At 38.0% G+C, this 25,505-nt stretch overlaps 1 protein-coding gene across 1 annotated transcript in view; it reads left to right on the forward strand.

Annotated features, from left to right (window-relative positions):
- spo11 (SPO11 initiator of meiotic double stranded breaks) overlaps window positions 1-22,700 on the forward strand; it is a 59,014-nt gene extending 36,314 nt beyond the window's left edge. The window contains exons 11-13 of the mRNA XM_067371248.1: window positions 1,986-2,062; window positions 22,169-22,280; window positions 22,468-22,700. Coding sequence (XP_067227349.1) covers window positions 1,986-2,062; window positions 22,169-22,280; window positions 22,468-22,587 — 309 coding nt within the window. The 3' untranslated portion in view covers window positions 22,588-22,700. The remainder of the gene's footprint in view (window positions 1-1,985; window positions 2,063-22,168; window positions 22,281-22,467) is intronic.
- The last annotated feature ends 2,805 nt before the right edge of the window (window positions 22,701-25,505 follow it).

The raw sequence follows: 25,505 nt of genomic DNA on the forward strand, positions 1-25,505 counted from the left end.
CTGAGGGGGGCGAGGAGACTGAATCCACCTCGCTCTTCCTCTATACCCTCTTGGGATCTCTCCCTGGTACTTACATCTCTCCGGAGTCATTGCTTCGAGCCTTTGCAGTCAGTGGAGTTAAAAGTACTGTCCCTTAAGACTCTTCTCCTGGACGCATTGGCCTCGGTTAAGAGGGTAAGGAACCTGCATGTACTTTTGGTCGACGAATCGTGCCTGGAATTCGGGCCTGGTGACTCAAACGTTATCCTGAGACCCCGGCCTGGATATATGCCCAAAGTTCCCACCACTCCCTTCAGAAATCAGGTAGTGAACCTGCAAGCGCTGCCTTCGCAGGAGGCAGACCCAGACCTGGCTTTGCTCTGTCCCGTCCGCGCTCTGCGCCTGTACGTGGATAGAACGCAAAGCTTTAGGACCTCAGATCAGCTCTTTGACTGTTATGGAGGCCAGCAGAAGGGAAAGGCTGTCTCCAAGCAGAGGATGGCCCACTAGATAGTAGACGCTATCGCCTTGTCTTATCAGTCCCAAGGCGTGCCTTGCCTGCTCGGGTTAAGAGCTCACTCCACTAGAGGAGTTGCCTCTTCCTGGGAGCTGGCGCACGGCTCCTCGCTGACAGATATCTGTAGAGCTGTGGGCTGGGCGACACCCAACACGTTCTCTAGATTCTACAGCCTTCGTGTAGAATTGGTATCTTCCCTTATCTAGTGTCGGATTGCTATGCCAGTCCCGCCCCCTAGGCCGGATATGTACATCCTTTGCGCCAGTCGAGTTCCCCTCTTGGCGAACCCTGTCGAGTTCCTCCGCCACCCCTTGCGGCTCGGACATTGCGGGGTGTCTGATGCTAGGCCAAACGTCCGTCACCAACGTTGATGTTTGGCTGGGTGCCATATGTTGTGACCCCCGACGTGAGTGGTCCCATATGTGTATTATCCACGGTTAAACTCCCTACGGTGAGCTTGTCTTTCCCGTAGCAGAGTCAGCTCTACTGTCACCTGTCAGATGAGTCTTGTCCTATCTCTAGGCTGGAGCCATCCCAGGGACTCCATATGCGTACTGCCCAGGGCCAGTCCATATGTGTATTCCCATGTAATTCCTCCCCTACAAGGGTAGGTTGTGGCCTCCGCAGCGTCCCCTATGGGTTCGCTTCCCCAATGTTGTCTAAGTCTTACTGTAGCTGAATCAGTTGTGGTAATGGCCGTTTGTTTCCACATGCGCTGTAAGCGGTAGACCAATCACAACAGACTGGGCCATCTGGCCAATCAGAGCAGAGCAGGCTCACGAAAAGGAATTAAGAACCTTTTAAATAGCAAAAGAGGGGCACTTTAAATATGTCATTTTGGTGATCAAAGATGAGTTTTAAGGGATAAAATTGACTACAAAGGGAATTTAAATAGTATTACAATTTAAAATAAATGTAATATATTTAAAAATGTAATAATTTGCTGATTTGCTGCTCATGAAAAATTCTTATTAATATTGAAAACAATCATGCTGCTTATCATTTTATGTGTAAACCGTGATTCAGGATTCCTTGATGAATCGAAAGTTCAAAAGAACAACATTTATACGAAATAGAAATATTTTATAATATTATAAATTTTCTTAATTACTGTCACTTTTGATCAGTTTGTCTTTGCTGAATACATTTTTCCATTAAAAAAATATCTGACACCGAACTTTTGAAGTTTTTCTTACAAATTGAGATTTGTTTTCAAAACATCAAAAAACAAAACCTTAATTTAAAATGTCACTGAAAACAATACTTAAACAGTTTTGCTTGTTAGTTACATTTTTATTATTACATTTTATTAAATTTGATATTGAAAAAGACAAAAATTCTGATTTAGTAAATAATTTTTTGCATGCGTTCCAAAGCATCCAACATTTCATATACACAAACTTAAACATATACTTAGTAAATCATGTTGGCTCGTTTAATGTCTTTTGGCCGTCCAGCTTTAGGAACTCTAACTGTCATTTGTCCACAGTCAATGGCCTTCGAGGCCCACAGTCTGACTGTCCCCAGTGTGCTGTGGTTGGGCCTCCTGCCTTCAGACATCCAGAGGTTTGGGAAAGTCAACTCATTACTCTGCTCTGTGGTTTGTGATTGAGGCTGGGCTTGCTCTGGTTTCCGTTTTCTGGGTTTTTTTTGTTTTGGTTTTTGTTGCTGTTGCTGTTTTTTATTTCCTTCCTCTTGAAAGCTATTTTTAAGTGGATGTGTCAACTGTCATGGACTTCAGAAATCAGAACCTCTTTTTAGGAAAATAGAGTAAATTACAGAAGTAGAAAAAATATAAAATTTCCTTGTTGGCACCATGTAAATTATATGTTAAACAATGGCCACTTTGCAAGGCACACTATCTAGTATCACTTATGTTTCTTTTGTCCTTTAGTATGGTAATTAATGCCACGCTACAAAAATTTGCAATTTCCCATCTTTTAGCCCAGTTCTAAGTGGTAGCTTATAGAGAATGCAGCAGACCACCATGATCTGGCATACTTTACAAAACATCACCCCAGAAAAATGAATCGTTTTTTCAAATGCTGAAAGTGCACATGATTATGCTGCGTGTCTGGATATAGACCCAGTAATATTTAGTGAAATTAAAACGTGGCAGTATTTCTCGTTGAGGTGAAAAGCTGTCTCGTGATATCAGCATGGAGTTGAGTTTGTGGCAAAACCTTTTACAGTGCTTGAATTATGTTGTTCAATTAAATTAATTTATTAATTTGATTAAATTCAATTAAATAAATATATGCGCTGCGGGTTTCGGAGTGATTTGCTGTTTATCGCATTGTCAGAATAAAAGTTTCAATTCTCACTTTGAGTTTGCATGTTTTTATGTCCACATGTTCTTGTTTAAGAAATTACAGTGGCTATAGCATTTCTATCATAAAGAAGTGGCCAAATATTAAAGATTATGTGGACATTTGAATTAAATGTTATTTGGCCAGTATTAAACAAAAATTTGATCATTCTGTAAATTGTAACAACAACATTCGCCAGGCGGTTAGCACCCTCTGCAGGCATTTGTTATAATGCGTACACGAGTTGATTATTGTTTGTAGTATATTACATGTATTTTAACAATGTTGTTCAATAAAACCAAATGATTACTTGCTTTTGATACTTTATTTGAACCAATTACCATTGCCTCATTGTTACTATATATGTTTAAATCATTTTAAAAGGCTATTGTTCACTTAGTTCTATTTTTATTCACACCAAAAAATATTACCTGATTATTCAATTGCCAAAATAATCGTTAGTGACAGCCCTAGATTAGTTAAAAAAATATTTTAGAATGCAATGTTTTGCATTTTGTGACTTTGTCACATATTTTGTCATTGAAGATTTCTTAAAAATTGATAAAATATCATGTCTCGTTCTCGTGAACCCAATTTCGTGTATCATCGATTCATAAAAAAATGTACACAAGTCAGCGTAACCTTAATTTTGGTGAGAAAGTAGAACTGACCTGAATCTATATAATAAACCTATATTTTATATAAAGTGCAGTGTTTGCATCAAATAGAATGACTATAGCTATGTTTCCATAAAGTTGCGAATTTAACTTTAAAATTGGATTAGTGCATAAAACAATTGTGAATTAAGTAGCATTTACATGTTCAAGAGAAAAAAAATCTTCACTTCCTGGGAAATTGTCACAAAATATTTGTAATAAAATGGAAGTTGCTGCAATTGGGAAAGCCACTGGCTCTTTTTTCCTACATCATAAATTACTTGCACATCAGAGCATGGAGACGAAACGCAGTAAACGCTGTCATTTTATCTTGTTCGGAGGCAGATGCCATATCATTATATCAAATAATTCTGATGACAGACTTTGGCACTGGCATTAAACAGCATTTGAGACGCTGTGCTATTAACCCCTTAAATGTCACTCACATTTTCAGGAAACAGACCCCAACTTAAATTTAAAGACTTAAAGGGCACATTTAAAACAATTTTCACAGCATTTAAAATAAGTATCTGATGTCTCCAGAGTGTATGTGAAGTTTTAGCTGAAAATACCTCAGAAAATGTATATACAGTTGCCATTTTTGGGGGGTGAGCAAAAGTGCGCTGTTTTAGTGTGTGTCCCTTTAACTCCCTCGGGTCGGTGGTCACGCCGGCGATACCACCTCGGTTTTTTCATACCAGTGTAAAAGAGACTCAAAATACTTCAATAAATACTTAATAAATCAGTGTTGCACATACAATTAAGTGTTATACACCATTTTAATCTGTGGAATATCTTCTTTTATTTGTGTACACTCAGAGTAAAAACAAAATGTTGTGCTTTTTGCAAAATAAAACATGATGCGTGATCTTGTCTCCCTCTGAACGAAGTCCAATCTGATTGTTCTCAGAAAATGAACTGTAACTTAGTGAATACTAATCACAAAAAAATTAGACTTATGTCTAAAGAAACTTTGAAATGTCAGGTTTTAAATCGTGTAAGTCAAATCAAAAACAAAAACTCTGTGTTTATGTAATCTGTATGAAAAGAGACACATGTCAGACACCCGTGATTCAGCTCATTATCCGCTAACGCGACCACGCCCACGAAGCCAGCGCTATTCAGACACAAATTCTGAGGCAATACATGTATACATCATCTCGATCGTGTATTTATTGTCTTCAAAAGTGTTTATCTGGATGTTAAAGCGATCTCTGGAAGCCTGCTAGTTCCTGGAATGTCACATGATATGCCTCTTCTTTTACTGAGATACTTGTGGACTAAAGGTGTACAGAGCGCCCTCCGGCTACAAGTATGAATTGAAAACACAGTATACAGTGCTCATAGTGATGACAATAAATATTGAATAAATATTACTCCTCTATATAGAAAATTGACAAACATATGAGAATCCATCAATATTTCTCCAAATGTGCATGCTTTTAAGCTAAAAGGCTATATGAAATGCCATGGAGGTAACATAATGATTATATAATATATGTTTTTTTCTGTATGTTTGATATACACCATGATGAGCTTGAGACATGATCACAGAGGGTTTTTTCACAGCCGACCTGACTGAAAGCTCATTACAACTCATTATGTGATTCCTTTGTCTTCTCAGGTCAAGTCAAGTCAAGTCAAATTTATTTATATAGCGCTTTTACAATTGGTAATTGTTTCAAAGCAGCTTTACATATTAGAAGCACAGAAAAAAGGGAAGTGGTTAAAAATAAACTGTACAAACAAGCGTGGTAATATGTAACATATACAAGATGGTGCTACATTAAGCCAATGTCGGCTGACTTCCAGGGGTGGAAAAAAACCCCTAGGAGAAAAACCCAGCGTGCTAGCACTGGGAAAAAAGTCCTAGGAGGGAAAAAACCCCTTGGAAGATATATATAATATATGTAAATGTATATGGAGATCAAAATCTGAATTATACATTTTTATTATAGAGATTAAAAATAGATTATATATAAATATATGTAAGCGGATACGGGGATTAAAAATCTGAATTATAGATGCAGCCAGAATTGGATCTTTAGGCCCATTGTCTCCTGGGCTACGTTGTAGTCAGGTCCAGACGCAGGTTCTCCATCTGATCTGGATACGGCCTGGATCCAGCACCCGGCAAACCTCAGGATAAGCAGAGAGACAGATATTAGCGTAGATGCCATTCTTATTCTGATGTACAGGTATATCTAGTGTTATAGGAAATGTTCTCGGTTCCGGCCGACCTAATTATTGCAGCGTAACAATCCTTTAACGGATTTGAAAAATGTTAATGTAGTGATAATGTGTTATGTGTATGCAAGAGCAAAGAGATGTGTTTTTAGTCTAGATTTAAACTGACAGAGTGTGTCTGCTTCCCGAACAATGCTAGGAAGATTGTTCCAGAGTTTAGGTGCTAAATAGGAAAAGGATCTGCCGCCTTCAGTTGATTTTGATATTCTGGGTATTATCAACTGGCCTAAATTCTGAGATCGCAATAAACGTGAAGGACTATAATGCATTAAGAGCTCACTTAGGTACTGGGGAGCTAAACCATTTAGAGCTTTATAAGTAAGTAGCAAGATTTTAAAATCTATACGATGTTTAATAGGGAGCCAATGTAATGTTGACAGAACTGGGCTAATATGGTCATACTTTCTGGTTCTAGTAAGAACTCTAGCTGCCGCATTTTGGACCAACTGTAGTTTGTTTAAAAGCCGAGCAGAACAACCACCCAGTAGAGCGTTACAATAATCTAGTCTTGAGGTCATGAATGCATGAACCAACTGTTCCGCATTTGTCATTGAGAGCATATGTCGTAATTTAGATATATTTTTTAGATGGAAGAAGGCGGTTTTACAGATACTAGAAACATGACTTTCAAATGAAAGATTGGTATCAAAGAGCACACCCAGGTTCCTAACTGAGGACGAAGGTTTAATGGAGCACCCGTCAAGTGTTAGAGAGTATTCAAGGTTTTTTCGTGAGGAAGTTTTTGGTCCAAAGATTAGGATATCAGTTTTTTCTGAATTTAATAATAAGAAATTTCTTGTCATCCAGTTTTTAATGTCAGCTATGCATTCTGTTAGTTTTGTGAATTTGTAGGTTTCGTCAGGGCGCGAGGAAATATAGAGCTGAGTATCGTCAGCGTAGCAGTGAAAACTAACACCATGCTTCCTAATTATCTCTCCTAAGGGCAGCATGTACAGAGTGAAAAGCAACGGTCCTAATACTGAGCCTTGTGGTACCCCATATTTAACCTGTGATCGATACGACATCTCTTCATTAACTACCACAGACTGATAACGGTCAGATAAGTATGATTTGAACCATGCCAAAGCAATTCCACTAATGCCAATATAGTTTTCAAGTCTTTTTAAAAGAATGTTATGATCGATAGTGTCAAAAGCAGCACTGAGATCTAATAACACTAATAGAGAAATACAGCCACGATCGGATGATAGGAGTAGATCGTTTGTAACTCTAACGAGAGCAGTCTCAGTACTATGGTATGGTCTAAATCCTGACTGGAAATCCTCACAGATTCCATTTCTTTCTAAAAAAGGAGCACAGTTGTGTTGAAACTGCCTTTTCTAGTATCTTTGACAGAAAAGGTAGATTCGAGATTGGCCTGTAATTTACTAAATCTCTCGGATCTAGTTGAGGTTTTTTAATAAGAGGTTTGATAATAGCCTGCTTAAAGGTTTTTGGCACGTGTCCTAGTGTTAAAGATGAATTAATTATATCAAGAAGTGGACCTACGACCTCTGGAAGCATTTCTTTCAGTAGTTTAGTCGGCATTGGGTCTAACATACATGTCGTTGATTTTGATGATTTGATAAGTTTAGATAATTCTTCCTCTCCTATAGCGGCGAATGATTCTAGTTTTACCTCAGGGACACTACAGTGCACTGTCTGAAGCGAAACTGTAGACGGTTGCATGTTTATAATTTTCTCTCTAATATTATCAATCTTGCAAGTAAAGAAGTTCATAAAGTCATTACTGCTGTGCTCTATGGAAATGTCAGCAGTTGAATCTCTGTTTCTAGTTAATTTAGCCACTGTGTCAAATAAATACCTAGGATTATGTTTGTTTTCTATTAAGAGATTTGAAAAATAAGTAGATCTAGCATTTCTTATGGCTGTTCTGTACTCAATAATTTTTTCTTTCCACGAAAGGCGAAAAACTTCTAGTTTTGTTTTCTTCCAACTACGTTCAGCTTTTCTAACAGCTCGTTTTAGAGCCCGAGTGTGCTCATCATACCACTGCGTTGGATTATTTTCCTTAATCTTCTTTAGACGTAAAGGAGCGACTGCATCTAATGTGCTGGAAAAGAGAGAGCCAATAGTTTCTGTTGCAGCATCGAGTTCTTCTAAGTTGTCAGGTATACTAAGGCGATGAAACTGCTCGGGGAGATTATTTATAAAGCAATCTTTAGTGGTAGACGTGATTGTTCTACAATATTTATGGCTGGGTGGTGGTTTTGTAGCCTTGGCTAATTGTATTATGCACGAGACTAAATAATGATCTGATATATCATCGCTCTGCTGTAGAATTTCAACAGCATCAATATCTATTCCATGCGACAGTATTAGATCTAGGGTATGATTACGACAATGAGTGGGTCCTGACACGTGTTGTCTAACTCCAATAGAGTTTAAAATATCTGCAAATGCCAATCCAAATGCGTCTTTATTATTATCTACATGGATATTAAAATCACCAACAACAAGGACTTTATCCGCATCCAGTACTAACTCTGATACAATTTCAGCAAATTCTTTGATAAAGTCAGTATGGTGCCCTGGTGGCCTGTATACAGTAGCCAGCACAAATGTCAACTTACATAATGTTACATAAAGCACCATCACTTCAAAGGAATTATATTTGAAATTCTTTTGAATGATTCTGAATATATTACTATAAATTACAGCAACACCTCCCCCTTTGCCTTTCTGTCGAGGATTGTGTCGATAATCATAACCTTGAGGACTAGATTCATTTAAAGTAATGTAATCGTCTGGTTTTAGCCAGGTTTCTGTCAAACACAGCAAGTCTAGTTTATTGTCTGTGATAATTTCATTTACAATAAGTGCTTTTGAAGAAATAGATCTAATATTCAGTAACCCAAGCTTTATCATTTGTTTATCTGATTTATCTGTGATTTTCATTTTTTGAACATCAATTAAATTTTCACCCTTAAAAGGTTTCGGAAGTTTTTTGTATTTACTAGTTCGAGGTACAGACGCAGTCTCTATGTGATAATATCTAGGTGAAAGTGTTTCTATGTGCTGTGAATTATCTGAGTTCTGTGACGTGAGGCGGCTAGCAGACGGTCGGTGTAGCCAGTTTGTCTGCGTCCTGATCTGGGCCCTGGTTTGTCATGTTTCAGCTCTAAGACTATTTGCCAAATTTCTAGAGAGAAGAGCAGCACCATCTCGGGAGGGATGAATACCATCTCTTTTCAACAGATCAGGTCTGCCCCAAAAGCTTTTCCAATTGTCTATGAAACCTATATTATTCTGCGCACACCACTTAGACAGCCAGCCATTGAGTGATGATAACCTGCTAACTATCTCATCACTCCGACGAACAGGAAGAGGGCCAGAACAAATTACTGCTGACATTGAATTTGCGAGTTCACACACCTCTTTAATGTTCATTTTAGTGATCTCCGACTGGCGAAGTCGAACATCATTTGTGCCGACGTGGATAATGATTTTAGAATATTTACGTTTAGCATTAGCCAGCACTTTTAAATTTGCTTTGATGTCAGGTGCTCTGGCCCCCGGCAAACATGTGACTATGGTGGCTGGTGTCTCTATTTTCACGTTCCGTGTAATAGAATCGCCAATTACTAGGGCACTTTCAACAGGATTCTCAGTGGGTGCGTCACTGAGTGGGGAGAACCTGTTTGATGTTCTAATCGGAACGGAAGAGTGGTGTTTGTTCTTGCCATTATGCCGCCTCACAGTCACCCAGTTAGCCTGCTGCGTGGCTTCTAAAACCGGAACCGAATGTGTAGTGTTTACTAGGCTAGTCGCATCCAAAGCAGTATCTAAGGCCCTTTCATTCTCACTATCCTCAATTAAAGTTTGGATGCGTGTCTCTAATTCTGAGATTCTCTCTGTCAGCCTGACAATATCCCTGCATTTATCACATGTGTAAGTCTCACTGCTGACAGAAAGAGCTAAGCTGTACATGTTGCATTTACTACACATGATAATCGTCGGACATGACTGACCGTGTGTTTGATGAACGCCGTCCGAAAAACTGCAACGCACACGGGACTCGCTGGCTGGATGTCTCGGTCGCTTGCCGGTGCCTGGGGCGAGGGTGATGTGCGAGACGCTGTGCCTCGCGGTGGATCGATGAATGCCGGGCAGCAACGTCTCCACAGCTTCCCGATCTGGCGAGGACAGATCAGAATAACATACATCGGATAAATCCGCCATTCAATCGACAAGGAAGGTTGGTTTAGAGGAAAAAAGAAAGTAGACGGTAGCTAGCAGGCTATGGCTAACACTAGGTGATTACACTGGTGGATTGCTAGTAATAAATCGTTCCGTTTAGTAATACTATGCAATAGGTTAAGTAATCTAGTGAAAAATAAGAAAGTTATATTATGTGAATAGGAATAAAGAGAAGGATTTAGGATAAACTCCACGAAGCTCCGGGCGTAGATCAGACAACTGGCAGGCAGCAGCGTTGAGCAGCGTTGAACCGGAAATGTCCGGTTCCTCTCATGTGTGAATTATAGGATTATTCATGATTCACGCCTCCACGCATACTGTGTTTCTTGACAAAAAGTGTCTTACAAAAACTAAATTAATATATTGTTTTATATGAACAAGTAGTCAGGATAATTTTTACATAATTTTGAAGCAAAAACTACCTCCAATACCCAGAAGTCTTGTGAACACAGATTTAAATTTTTTTTGGCTTTATTTCAGTGACTTAAGTTTTTTTGTTTTTTTCAATAACCACGCATAAACATTATTCCTTCAAAAACACAAACATGTACATACATGTTCCTCACATATTATGGTAGCCGAGTTGATTACTGTTACTGTCGAGGTGTTAACTGTTGCTATAGTAACAAACGTTGTAGTTATTTCAGCAGTTTCCTTTGCACATTCAGTTTAACAACATTAAGTTTAATTTATCATTCATTGGAACTGTGTGTGTGAGACACTTACATTATGTGTTCGCTCCGTCCATGCAATATTTGTGTAATATTTTCCAAAACTTTTTAAAAATTAAAAACGACACACTTAGACATAAGCACTTATCATACAAACCTCAACAATAGTGACAATCAAAAAATGTAGCTGCATAATTTATTCATGCCACAATGCATGCTGGGAGCCATGAATGTGTTTTGTATGCTGGCATCAAGCATGTCACCATTGTTGTGTTTCATATGCCAAATGTTGATGTCTGTGAGTGTATAAATGACATACAACATGATTTTAACAAAGTTACCAATGACAGTGTTATTTATACACAGCATCTGAAATGCAACAACAATGTTACAAATGTTCTTTTTCACATTGGTTGAGTTTATATTTATCAATAGCATCTTCTTAAATCAGCAAAAAATGATTTTCAACCACTTTAATGCTGTCATTCGTCTGTTATTAAAGCAGACAAGTTGATCTGCTTTATCAGTGCAGAAATGTTTTCTGAAAATACCTGCAATTGCTGATAAAGAAGCAACTCAACAAAAGTCAAGGGTCAAGAGCTCAACTAAAGCAATCACTCATCGCCATGATGGTGACCTCAAACTAAACATTTTCAATAAGACATTAACATCTAAACCTCTGTTAACCCTCTGGAGTCTGAGGCTGATTTGGGGCCTGGAGAAGTTTTGACATGCCCTGACATTTGTGCTTTTTTTAGTTGTTCATAAACATATTAATGGAAAAAGTGTCATTACACTGTATACAGCACAAACTAGGCTACAATAATATGTGAGGAACATGTATGTACATGTTTGTGTTTTTGAAGGAATAATGTTTATGCGTGGTTATTGAAAAAGCAAAAACCTTAAGTCACCGAAATAAGGCCAAAAAAATAATATTATATATGTGTTCATAAGGCTTTTGGGTATTGGAGATTGTAGACTAGAGTTTTTGCTTCAAAATTATGTAAAAATTATCCTTCTTACTCCTTCATATAAAACAATAGAGAGATTTAAATTTTCTAAAACATCTTTGGTCAAGAAACACAGTATGCATGGAGGCGTGAATCATCATGAATAATGGGTGATTCTCACCTGAGAAGACAAAAGATTCGCATAAAGAGCTCTAATGACCTGCATAAATAATGAGCTCTTTCAGACAGGTAGGCTGTGAAAAAACCCTCTGTGATCATGTCTCAAAGCTCATCATGATGTAAATCAAACAACAGAAAAAACAGCAATAGCGTCTGAATAGCGCTCACTCCGTGGGCGTGGCCGCATTAGCGGATAATGAGCTGAATCACGGTCTTCTGACATGGCTCTCTTTTCATACAGATTACATAAATTGTGTAAGTCAAATCGAAAACAAATATTCACTTTAAAACCTGACATTTCAACGTTTTTTAGACATAAGTAATTTTTTTGTGATTAGTATTCACAAAGTTACAGATCATTTTCTGACAACTATCAGATTGGACTTTGTTCTGAGGGAGAAGAGAGATCACGCATCATGTTAGTTTTCTTTATTTTACAAAAAGCACAACATTTTGTTTTTACTCTGAGTGTACACAAATAAAAGAAGATATTCCACAGATTAAACTTTCACACTGGTAAGAAAAAAAAACGTGTTGGTATCGCCAGTGAGTGTTAATTCTCAATAAGAGCTTCTGTAGACGTCTAACAGAAATAAAGCCAGTCTGGTTAGCAATAAGTGAAGCTGGTAATGCTGTTTGTGGAGTTGTTTAATCAGATCATCAGGGATTGAATATCTTTAATCTTCAGTTCATCTAAGGCTGTGGCTGAAGAAAGTTAATTTGTGTTCTTATTTCTCTTTCTTTCAGTGCTTGTTCACAGCAGGTGTTTGAATGATTGAATGCATGTTTCAGGAACATCATACTAACCTTTAAATAACATTCTACTTACATTAAGAAAATGAACATTTTCATGTTCTTGGTTAAAAATCGTCTCAGGTTACGCGAGACACTGCGTTTGAACACGTTACGGGGAACGTCATCACGTGAACCGGTGTCTGAAAGCAATTATCAAATTTCACCAATCCTATTGGCCGGCGACAGCCTATGACGTCATTAACGACGTGACCCGGAAGTATAAAAGGAATGCCTAGAGAAGCAGTCAGTACCTTATCGTCTTAAGGGACTGTTTAGCAGGCAGCCCCGATGCATGGCAGGTAACACAGTGTCTCATTCCAAGTTCTCAGGGAACCATGATCACATACGTAACCTTAGACGTTCCCTTTCGAAAGGGAACTCTACACTGCGTTTGAACGCTATGGGGACCGATATACCCACGCCACCCTGCTTGAGGGGAGTGCCTGCCAAAAAATGGTTAGACAAACATCAGAACTAGCAGCTTCAACTGAAATGCCAGAACCACTCCCCCTACGGGTAGGGATGCGCGGTATACCGGTACTGGAAAAATACCGGTATATATTTTATTTCAGAAAGTACGATATTATGATTTTGCTCATTTCGGTATATGCTGCTGTTCCGAAAGTTCACCGCTAGGTGGCAGTGTGCTAACCAAACTGACACAAAACCAGCAAATGTGACAACATAGAGGAATAAAATGGATAAAGCAGTTGAATCTCGCTCAACGCGCCCAAAACTAATTAATAATGAGAGCAGTAGATGCATAATTTGGAATTACTTTGCATATAAAAATGATGAAGAACCATCAAACTTTACCAAGCACCTGTCACTTGCTCATCCTGACTTACAAGACGAGATGGACAGGTCAGTGTGTCTCCAGTATCCAGTAAAACCACCTTTTACTCTTTAAGCAAGAGGAGTACAAATCTACGCCATCATGTTCTTAAAGGAGGCCCAAACAGGTCCTACAGCTCAGAAAGACACATGGCGCCAGCTCTAATGGCAGTTTCTGCGTTCTAAGGGAGCCATGTATAGAACCAAACCATCCAGTGAGGTTAACTATTTAGCTCAACCTGAGCTTAATTCTATTCAATACATTCCAACAGTCAATGTACTCAGTAAAACACTTAAATATCTTTAAGCAAGAGGAGTACAAACTCTGCCAACATGCTCTGAAAGAGGCCCAAACCAGGCATACTGCTTCAGAAGACACGGACGTCACGGGCACAAACCTGTGGCAGTGCTAGTTCTAAGTGAGCAAAACTCTGACCAAAATTCTACCAATAAAACTTGTGACACAACAAGCTATTGTGCTCAGAAGGAGGCTTAGATCAAAGCCTTCAACTCCAAACAATGCAATAAACTCTTGTGGCAGTGTTCAAACTCTAAGGGAGCTACAAAAGAACCTAACTGAATAGTGAGGTTCCCTAGACAAACTCAACCTGAGCTATGCAATCCAGCAGGCCATGTACTCTGTAAAAACACCTTTTACACTTAAAGCAAGGGGAGAACGGATTAGTCACCATGCTCTAAAGGAGGCCAGAACCAAGCCTACAACTACAAAAACAGGTGCTAACATGTGGCAGAGTTACAGCTCACACTGTCATGCAAAAACTACAACTTAAAGCATTGTTTATGCTTTAAGTTGTAGTTTTTGCATGACGCAGTGTGAGCTGTAACTCTGTGAGATGGACGCTTTTCACCAAACCAGAAGTTCTTACATCTGTACTGAACCCTAGGGAACGGGAGCTAAATCAAAGCTAACACCGTTACACTCAAGCTTGAATGTTAATTCAAGAGGTTCAGGGGAAAAGACAAAACACAGTATGAATGAATTTTCTAGAAAAAGTGGGTCCTACGCAACACTAGCATTCTCTTATCCATATAATGATAAGGGGCCTACTATCTGAGACAACGGCACCAGGGAGACTAGCAATAGCCTTCTACCTTAGCTGCTATCTTATCTTGCACCTACACCAAAGGGGTAATAGGCCTTTGCCTGACAACTCTGATAAGTGGAGGCCAGAACTAGGAAAACTATACAACCTGACAAGGGAAGTAATAAAAAGGGTGAAATGCTTTAGTATATCACCTGTACCCTAGCTCTAGCCTAGGCCAGCTGTAGCTGTGGGCCTATAGGGCCACACATAAGCATAGATCTGCCTGGGGCTTAAACTCAGCCTCTAAACTCTCACTAGAGAGGAGGCTACTCTGAAAATAACTCTCTAAAACTAGAGCTAAGAGGAGCAAAGCTCAACCCAAGCCAAACAATGTCAAGCAGCCCAGGAGGCAGACACTAAACATAGATCTATCTGAAGTAAAGAGTGCTAATCTCAAAACAAACTATAGCTATGACCAGAGGAGAAACTACTCTACCAATTGTGGCTGTAAAGGCGGCCATTTTGTTTGCCAACACCAAAAATAAATAGTTCTAGCCAACCTAATGGAACTTCAGAGCCCTAAATTCCCCTTTCTTTTTCTTTTTTTTTTTCATTTACATGCCCAGGAAAAAAAAAAATATATATATATACAGGAAACTTGGGTCAAATATTTTATAACATAAATATAGACCAAGCTCGCCTTCCTGTGGCTCAAACACCGAAGACTCCTCATCAGGACAGGATGGAATCTAAGGTTCTTTTAAGCCTAAAAGAGCCTCTTCACTATCAAGCCACTATCATGGGCCCAGCCCTCAGCCTGACTGTAAGAAGCGCCTGAGCATCTGCGTTGCTTCCTGGAGTCCTGCCTTCTCTGGGACCTGCTCCGAGGAGGAGGAGGTGCCCGAGAGGCAACACTGGTCTTCTGGCCCTGTCTACGATCCTCAAATTGGGACGGGCCAGGACCTCCTGTATGTCTGGGCCCAGGATCAGATCTGAGCGGTATGCAGATTTTAAACGCCTCGACAGAGGTGCCAAAAAGTTCAGAGGGCAAAACCGGTGCATCGAGATGAAAGCCCTTTTATTTCTCCCTGATGTCAGCCAGGTTCAGCCACAGGTGTCTCTCTGTGGCCACCATTGCTGCCATCAATCTACCAATTGAGGCAGCAGTTTGCTTAGTGGCCCGGAGAGCCAGATCAGTGGTGCGGCACAGCTCTTCTACCGCCTCAGGGGACAGACCCTGCCCCTGTTCCAGAGCAAATCAGCCTGGTAAGCCTGTAACACCGCCATAGTGTGTAAGGCCGCACCAGCCTGACCAGCTGCCATGTATGCCCTGCCATTCAAGCAAGAAGTCACTTTAAGGGGCTTGGAAGGCAGGACCGGAGCTTCCAGTGTCGGAGCCTGCCCTGTGATGAGAGAGTTCGCAAACGTCTCGTCAATAGGGGCATCGACACCATCGATACCCATGCCGGTGAATACGAGCCGAGTATGGGTTCTTTCATGCCTTCTCGATCTCAACATGAAGATCAGGATGGAATGGAAGGCTGCTGTGTTATGGCCAAAAAGGAACTGCTCGTCAAGCTGTCCACGTGCAGCCCCTTGCTTAACACGCTCCCAAGGCAGCTGCAGCCTGTCAGAAGCGCGCTCCGTAATTTCAAGCAGCTCAGCTGGCCAATGGGATTGGTAAGATTTTATAATTGCTTTCAGACACTGGTTCACGTCATGACGTTCCCCATAGCGTGTTCAAACGCAGTGTATAGTTCCCTTTCGAAAGGGAACAACATTCCTAGAATGTTGAATTTTAGATCAAAATAAAGTTGAAAGAACGCTTGAGGAACATTATACCTTATAAAAACTTTCCTCTAACGTCAAGAAAACTGGACGTTTTTTACGTTCCCAGAACCAACACTGAATATTTAGAGAATGTTCTTATAACAAAATTCTGTTAGCTGTGAGGGCTCGAGTGACGCGCACAACGCCTCCCATCAATTTGCGCATGTAATAATTTAATGTTTATATATTTTAAAGCACTGAATCATTATAGAAACACGATTAATCCGATTCTTAGCATTTTACATCGATTATCGACCAAAATTAACAATTCATGATTCAAAAAAACATGTTTCAAGATTGATGCATATGCATTGTCAGGATTTGTAATCAATGCATCGAGAAAACAAGTGAATCATTACACCTGTACTGGGAGAAGATGAAGAATCTTATGTTCACTCATACATCCAAAAACAGAACACCAGGATTACTGATGAGACATTGTTTACTATTCAGCTACTGGAGCGTGGAGAAAAAGGCGGACATCGTACAACTCACTGAGGGCGGAAACTATGGTAATGCAGGACTGTCAGTCAGTGGCCGTGGGCAGGGCATGAGGATCAAAACGGCTTTTCTAATGAGACTGCTTTGGTTTAATGGGGATTAAAAAAAGGAGTGGATGGATTTTAATCATTGTAGGGTGATTGTGTTCACTACTGCCAACACACATTTATGTTCAAACACCATATAAAAGTGGATTATTGCATAATAGGTGCCCTTTAAGTTTGGTCTCCTAATAAAGGGGACACTTGGCAGATTATTTTAGAAGTGAAAGAAAAAAAATATGAAAGTGAATTTAAAAAAAAAAAAAATTAGGAAAATGTAAAAATATGATTCCTTATATTTTATATATATATATATAAATATATATATATATATATATATATTTATATATATATATATATAAATATTTTTTTTGTACTTTAAAGCTGCAAGAAAATCAAGGCCAAAATCTAAAATCTAATCAAGTTGTTTCACATTTTTTATTTCAAAACTTTCAGTAAGCTTTCAGTAAGATTTTGTTTGGGCGCAGTACCAAAAGATGGGGACAAAAAGATTGAAACCAATATTTGGTAATAAAAATAGCGTAACAAGTGATTTATAAGTTATTTTTCTGCAGGCCGGTCATCACAAGTTTTCTTCAAACCGGGAACAAGTGTGATTTTGTATCATTTTGTAATAAATAAAAATTTATTTCAAAACAAATTTCTTGTCTTAACATTAAAGCACACTAGTGTGATAAACAGTACTTTTTTAGTTTTTTTTTGGTAAAATTTTCCACAAAAATCACTTTTTCACTCAAAAACTGAGGTACATACGCTCAGATGAATAAGGCATATGATCAGTCAGTTTAAAAAATAAATAAATACAAAACCTGTCCTTATTGAAAGAAAACAAGCTGACAAAAAAATTGAATTCAATATTTGGTGATCAAGAAGCATAACGAGAGATTTATATTTTTTTGCAGGCTGGTCATTTTTGACCAAGAACACCGGTAGGTGATAGGGGTTAAATTGAGGGGTTAAATTAAAGCAGAGCGAATACATTTTTGTATGTGCATTTTTAGAATTTATGCACATTTCCATCCTTTTTTTTTATGTATGCCATATACCAAAATTTGGAAGACAAAAAAAAAAAATAAAGGTGGATGGAAACAGAGCTACTGACTTTGAATCTGGATTCTGATCTAGATTGTAGGGATTGAAATGCACAAAGTGCATGTAAAAGTGGTCAGCTGTTAAATGAATTCACCCGTCTGAATGACATGCATTCAAAAAAGCACTGGAAACATCCTCAGGTATTTTCGTCCTGATTCTGACAGCATCAGCACATTCATGTTGCCAGCTTCCTGCTCCACCTCATCCCAAAAACACTACTGGACTGAGATCCTGAGCATGAGTGCACGCCTTTGCAGTGCACTGATGTCATGTTTGTACAACCAGGATGTGTAGAAAACAGTGTTTCCCACAGGATTTTTTGAGATTGTGGTGTGTGGACATTGATCCCTCTAGAGGGGTCCGGGGGCATGCCCCCCAGAGGAAAATTTTGTGCATTTTAAATTTAAATGCATAAATCTGGTGCATTCTGAGAGCAAAATTAAGTGACTAAATCAATGAATAAATTTGTTCTCTTGTAAACATTTTTGTGCTCTAATAGTAATTTATTTATTGGTGACGGTAGGGCACATTAGTCACGTACACAACATATAGTAGGCTAAATGATCATTCATAAATGGTCAAACATGTAGAGTATACATTTAAACCATTAAAAATATGTAGCAAAAGAGGTTACCTTTGTTGAATTAATTTATTTCTAGAATAATTAATGTGGGCCTGTATCTATACATCTGTATTTGTGGAACTAATTAGTGATGGGGAGTCGACTCCAAAAGAGTCAATTCCTCGACTCTGAATAGCCCCAGAGTCGGGGTTGACTCCAGCACAGGAATCGACTCTCGGTGTCGACTCTGTTACTGTGTCCGGAATCGCTCACTTGTTTACTGATTCTCGAATCCATAGCCTATATAATGCATGGCAGTTAAGTGCATAATGTCTATGGTTAAGTGCACTAAGCAAGGAGTGAAGGAAATGAAGCGAGGAATTCGGACACTGACGAATCGCATCAGAGAACTGTCGCAGAAACTTTGTCACATACATGTTTGTAGCTTACTTTAGAAATAGATAACAGCTTAGTGACTTTAGTTTGTAATTACACATACCTCCATGTCATCTTTAGTATTGATGGTAGCTTATATTATTGCAATAAATATAGATTTGATTTTCCATAGTTAACCATGTTAATTAAACTATCCATACATAAAAATAATAAAAAACTCACATCAACAATAAACACATTAATAAGACAATTAATAAGACATTTAAGACAATGATCATGTGCATTTAGCACCATCCCCCGACCATTATAATGAGATGAATTCATTAAAGAATCCCTGCTTTTTCGTTTATTTAATTCTGACATAATATTCGACCTCAAATGTTTTTGTGACTTTTCTCTCAGTAAAATTAGGTATCGGCAATTAGTAACATTGACAGGCTACTTACCATCTCTAAATTGGACTAATTTGGACAGTCTCGCTAAACGTGTGTTGTTTTGATGAAGGGATTTTAAGGCTTCGTGTCATGGAAAAATAAATTGTGTAAGGACTGCCATCTTGGCTTATTTACGACCCTGTTTTAATGTATAGTAAATGGAGTCACGGAGTCGATTCCATCGACTCCTACAGTAGGAATTGGAGTCGGAGTCGACTCCAAAAAACCTGGAATCGAACACCCCTAGAACTAATGGTCACTCTTTGATTTGTTAAACAATCCAGAATGCACTAAACCCACTACTTCATTATAGAGAAAAATAACAAATGAATAAAAATATATAATCATAAGCTGACCAATAAATAAACTAGGCGAGTATATAATTTAGCAGCAAAAAGTATGATAATCTCAATAAACACAAAAACTCAAAAACAATTTCCAAAAAGTTTGAAAAAAACTTTGCAGTTATTAAAAAAAAAACCTAAATGTTAATAAAAAAGTTTAAAATTATTATTTGTAGTCTTATGAAATGAAAAAAAAAAACTATATTAGATTTATATTTATGTGAATGTAAAGATATGTATTTATAATGTAAGAAAAAAAAAGATGTTTATTTTAAATGTATTGTGCAGCTTTTTAATGGGGCAACAAGATTTGATAGATACGACAGAACAAAATAGGCTATTAATAATCTTTCAGTGTGCAAAACCAAGATAATATGAAATGCTTTAAAACACAGCAGCACAGACTGCTTATGCAGATCCCTGGTGCAGAACGATGTGCTTAAAGCAATATGGAGTCACAGCGTGCAGTTGCGCTGCACATTGAAAAGTTCACTACATGAAGAGAATCCCTGTGTATATCTACATCTAACAGTTTATTAATCATATGTTTCAGTTTTAAATTCCAGTTATTGTGCATGTGACACCAATTCATAGTCCCTGTGTTGTGCGATCTAACAGACACCCTCTAGGGGTGTCCAGTATGCTGACATCGTTCAAAAACGGCAATAAACTCCACCAAGATAAAGTCATTTTATGCAAATCCACAGCCCTTTATCTACATATCAAATATATAATGGGAATATATCATATTAAAGAGTTGTATCGTGCTGACTGTCGTTACTGAACACAATGCGCTGTTTGAGTGCTGAACAGTGAATTGACAGCTGCAGTGGAGGGAAGATGAGTTTCCTTGAACTTAAATTTAACAATGTACATATTCTTCTGTCCCTCACATGAAGCTATGGAATGGCTTCGGATGATATTGAATATAGTGCACGAAAACTTAATTGGTGCTTTTGCTCTATGACTCCCACTTTTGCTGTATAAAAGAGCACAATTATTATAAATATCGTGACAGGCCTAATTTTTGTTTAATTTTGAGACTGTGGCGGGACAAATTAGAATGTGGCAGGTCGCCACAGTCTAGTTAATGTATAGGAAATACTGAGAACAACACACTATCCTTATAATCATGAAATTAATCTGTTAATCATGTTTTAATCTGATAATACGATAATACGAGCATAATACGATAGCTAAACATAACTGATTTTGGCTTGGTCTTATGTATTCAGCATTTATGAATCTTTGTTAATGTTAATTTCAACATTTACTAATACATTATTAAAATCTTTTTAACACTAGTTAATGTACTGTGAACTAACAAGAACTAACGTTAACAAATATTAGTAAATACAGTAGTAAATGTATTGGTCATGGTTAGTTAATGTTAGTTAATATATTAACTAATGTTTAACTAATGAACCTTATTTTAGTGTTACCATTTATTTATTTATTTATTTATTTTTTTTATTATTATTATTTGTGCTGCTAAAATGTGAAAATGTCAGCACATCAGCTGTTTCTCAGTTGTAGGAACCAGCACATGGTACTTCCAAACTTGCCTGTCTTCCCATTTGTGGTGTTTTGTTTAGAAATAACCACAAAAAATGATTTTGACTTGTCCCTTGTTTTCTTTAAAAGCAGAAATGTGAAGCTTATTTTTATAATTTTATTAAACTTTATTTTTTTGTTTTTTTAAATAATATCAATTAAGTAAAAGGCAACTTAAGTGTACTTAGAGTTTCTTAACACTTTAAAAAGAGCACTTTGTAATAATGTTCGATTAAAAGTTTGGTTTAAAGAAGTACACTTATTTTGACTAAAGCACATGTAAAGTACTTGATTATAATTTTAACTGTAGTGTTATTAATATTACATTTAAAATTTTAAATGTACTAAATTGCAACTTCATTACAGCTGTGTAATTATGAATATTTAAATTGATGACATACAAGTTTCAATAGAAATTACATTAAAGTATATTTCAGTTTACGAAATGCTTGTCAGTACATTCAGCAATACACTTTTACCATATTTCAAAGACAACAGAAGTAATTATGAAATTACATATACAGATGTACTTTAGAGTACTTTTTGACCCACTTAAGTACGGCTTAAGTTCAACTAATTGCAAATATAAATTTAAACTATAGTGCATTTTCATTTTATTGCAGTTAGCATGCAGTTAAGTGTGAAAACACTACATTCAGTTCACACTTAAGTATGTTATTTTAAAGTATATTATTTCTGTAATGAGTGCTCTTTTTAAAACGGTGCACTAAAGTGTACTTTTTTCACAAGGGAAGACCAAGTTATTTTTGTGCTGATCATTATGTGCTATTGTATTGAACCCAGAATATACTTACATTATATTCCAGTCACTTGATTTTCTATTTGCCTCTATCTGCATCAACTAACAGTAGTACTAAGTAAAGTGTCCAGTGACTATATGTAAGAGTAAATTGCTGATTGCTAATGTGTACATTATGAATGCACAAGGCTTTATTGTGTCTGTATATGTGAATGTCTGTCACAGGTACAGAGTGCCAAAGGAAACTATTATTCCATTTTCTCAAGCAGATGAGAAAAAAATCAACAGCTTGAGGATCAGAACCTACATCACCTGTCAACCTGCATGGGAGAGAGAGGTGCCTCATTCCATGTTTCTTTGAATTTGAGATATGGCAAATGCAATATGTGAAGAACAGAACATATGGCCAAAGATGTTTTTGTAACATTTGTGTTTTGACAGTTGTGTGCAGGGGCCAAGAATGTGAATGATGTAGCCTAATCTATGTGTTTATGTGATTTTTTATTATTTTTATTTTTTTTCAGGTAGAACTGATGCAGAGACTGAAGCAGAAAGCTGAGATCCAGTCCCTGGCATCTATTGCCCCTCATTTCCTCACTCGAGTCTACCTGCCAAATAAACTGCGCTATGGAGGCTGGATATGAGCATATGCTGCCCTCTACTGGAATATAAATATGCCGCACATGTGGCGTGTTCCACATGAAGTACATGATTGAAGACTGTGCGGATGTTACAGTATGTTCTTACTGAATGTTAGAAAAGCAGTTATGTTGGATTACCGTCACTGTTGACTATGAGTTATGAGCTTGAATATACTATAAATCATTTCATCTGTTATGTTGAAGCTGTTCTGGACTGTCACATGTTTGCTTTGGTTGTTAATATAACAGAATAAATAAGCGAAATAAACCACTCCCTTTCTTCACAAACCTTTTTTTTTTCTTTTTTCACAACAGTAAGTTCAGATCTCTGAACAATTAGTGTCTTGTTCACATCATATTTGAATTTCTTGTCGATTTAAGCAAATTGGTTGTGTTTTGGCAAATTTTGGCAAAAGTACAATTGTCTACAGTTTGTACAAAAACTCGTCACAACTTCTACATATTCTTTCATCATGTGAGCCATCACATGCAAAATGATTCATTCAATTATCAAAGTCATGCTTTTGTCACAGAAAATGCCCTGCATTACAAGGTTCTGGCCAGCAGATGTCAGCATCGAGATTATATACAGTGCTCAGCGTAAATGAGTACACCTCCTTTGAAAAGTAAACAATATCTCAATAAACACAAAAACAATTTCCAAAATGTTGACAAAACTAAGTTTTATATAACACGTTTAACTTATAACATGAAAGTAAGGTTAATAAACTTGGAGAATAAAATTTTCAGTTTTACTCAAATTAGGGTGATGCAAAAATGAGTACACCCCACTGAAAGTCTCTGGAGCAAAGCTAAATTTTAGACTACAAATGTCTAATTTAACAAGAATTCAGGGAATTCAATAAAGGGAATAAGGATTTTTGTTTTGATGCATTTTTGTGTTTTTGTTTTGTTCTGTTTTGTTTCTGTTTTGTTTTTCTTTTTTTTTTTTTTTTTTGGCTTCTAACCATTTCAACGTATCAATGTGCATAAGGAAATGTTAAAAGGAAATCTATTTTATGTTGTAATGTTTTTCAGACTGTTGTAAAAAAAAATGGTTTGGTTTAAAAATAAATAAAAATCTTGCCCACGCCCAATTTCTAGATGATCCCGTGGAAGTTATCCAAATGTTAAAGTTTAGCTTTTTTTTCTCCTGATCATGAATGACCTAGGGAGTCCAGAGAATTGTACAACGGTGCTTTTGTGAAGGTTGATCGAAAAACCTAGGACCAGTCTGCGAAAGTAGGTTGTTTCAAATAATCTCCAATATTTAACAAATGATCTGATTGACAGCAGTGGTCCTAGAGGCAAAGTAAAAACTCACCGCAGCCCAGATGAGCATTGCCTTTGCTGGCTCTGCCCCCACTGCTTGACAACGGCATCGCTTCTCAACCTTTTGGCAAAAATCAAGTGTGCGTTCTTGCCAAGATGAATGTGCCTAGAAAGGATACAGCGTTGCTGGCCATGATGGTGCGGCTGAAAAATACAGTCAGACTAGCAGATACTGATGTGGAAAATAAGAGAAAATTTGGATGGGACTTTTGACTTGACTGAACTGTTAAGGAAAGTTTTTGGAGTTTCTGCATCTTTGGTTTTTTGTCTGCAATTTAACCTTTTTTCAGTTGAGAGATTGTGTTGCATTTTTTAAAAGCTTGGGAGAAAAAGAAGGACCATCAGCATTTGAAAGGCCTTCAGCTCTTTCCAGCCTTTGCTCAAGACTTTTTGCCTTTGATAATCCACCTCTACAATCCAAAACAGAGGTACCTGGTGAAACTTCAAGTAGACCTAGCATCACCTGGAGGCCTTGTTCACCCACCATGTTCCTTTTTCATCGGATCAAATAGAGGATTTCTCCATTATTCAGGGTAGCCAATGTATTGCAGGCGGTGCGGAGCTCAAGGCCACATGAAGGCGGATTGTGCAGGCCAACAATGTCGTTTTTGTGGATCATCTGATCATGTGGCCACTGACTGTCCGGAACCAAAGAGCAGCAGCTTGTGTGGGGGAAAGGAACATTTGTTCCGGTCATATCCTAACAGGCAGAAAACCTATGCCAGCCTTTTTAAAGAAGGACAGGATCTGCAGATGGATTTCGAAAGCCTACTGGCAACTGTGCCAGTGGAGAGGGATAGTCAACAGGCGGGTCCCTCGGGTGTGAACCCCAGAGTGGTTTTGATGGAGCAAGCTGAGGAAGTAAGGAATTGAGATGGATCAGAAGAGATAAGAGAGCGAAAGTGCAGCAGGTTCCAGACCCAAGAACTGGCCACTGAACATAATTGGGGGGGAAGAGGATGGAGATGAGATGGATATTGGGTAGGGTTTTCAGAAGGAGAAGGGGCAAATGGGAAGGGTGGGAAGGGGTTTTGGAAAAAAGTTAAATATATTTTTGATAGGATACAGGGGATGGGGGAATTGGGAAAGGGGGAGAATGGATTGAGGTATCAGCGGGGAAGGGAAAGGGGAAGAAGGGCTTAGGGAGGAAGGGAGTATATAAAACTTGGATGGAGTGTAAGTTTTTTTATTAAGAGAAAATATGTTTTTTTTGTTTTGTTTTTTAAGGGTGGCAACATTAAATGGAAGGGGCATAAAAATGTTACAGAGAAGGACTGCAATTTATCTTTCTTTAAAGATGTCACCTTTTGACACTTGTTTTCTACAAGAATGTCATTTGCAGGATAAAGATGCTGTTTCTGTTTTTTTTTCTGCAGGGTGGGAAGTGGGGCCTTCATGGTGGGGGGTGGGAAATGTTAGGGCAGATGGGATGGGTATTTTATTTTTTTATTGGGAATTTGTGATTGAGTCTGCAAATGTTATCATTCCTGGAAGGATAGTGGTGGCTGATGTTAGGTGGAGGGGGTTGGCCTTTTGTTTTGTTAATGTTTATGCTCCAAGCAAGTTGGGGGATAGGGAGGGGTTTTTGG

Source organism: Chanodichthys erythropterus, chromosome 20 (assembly GCF_024489055.1).
Source record: "Chanodichthys erythropterus isolate Z2021 chromosome 20, ASM2448905v1, whole genome shotgun sequence".
NCBI classification, from domain to species: domain Eukaryota; kingdom Metazoa; phylum Chordata; class Actinopteri; order Cypriniformes; family Xenocyprididae; genus Chanodichthys; species Chanodichthys erythropterus.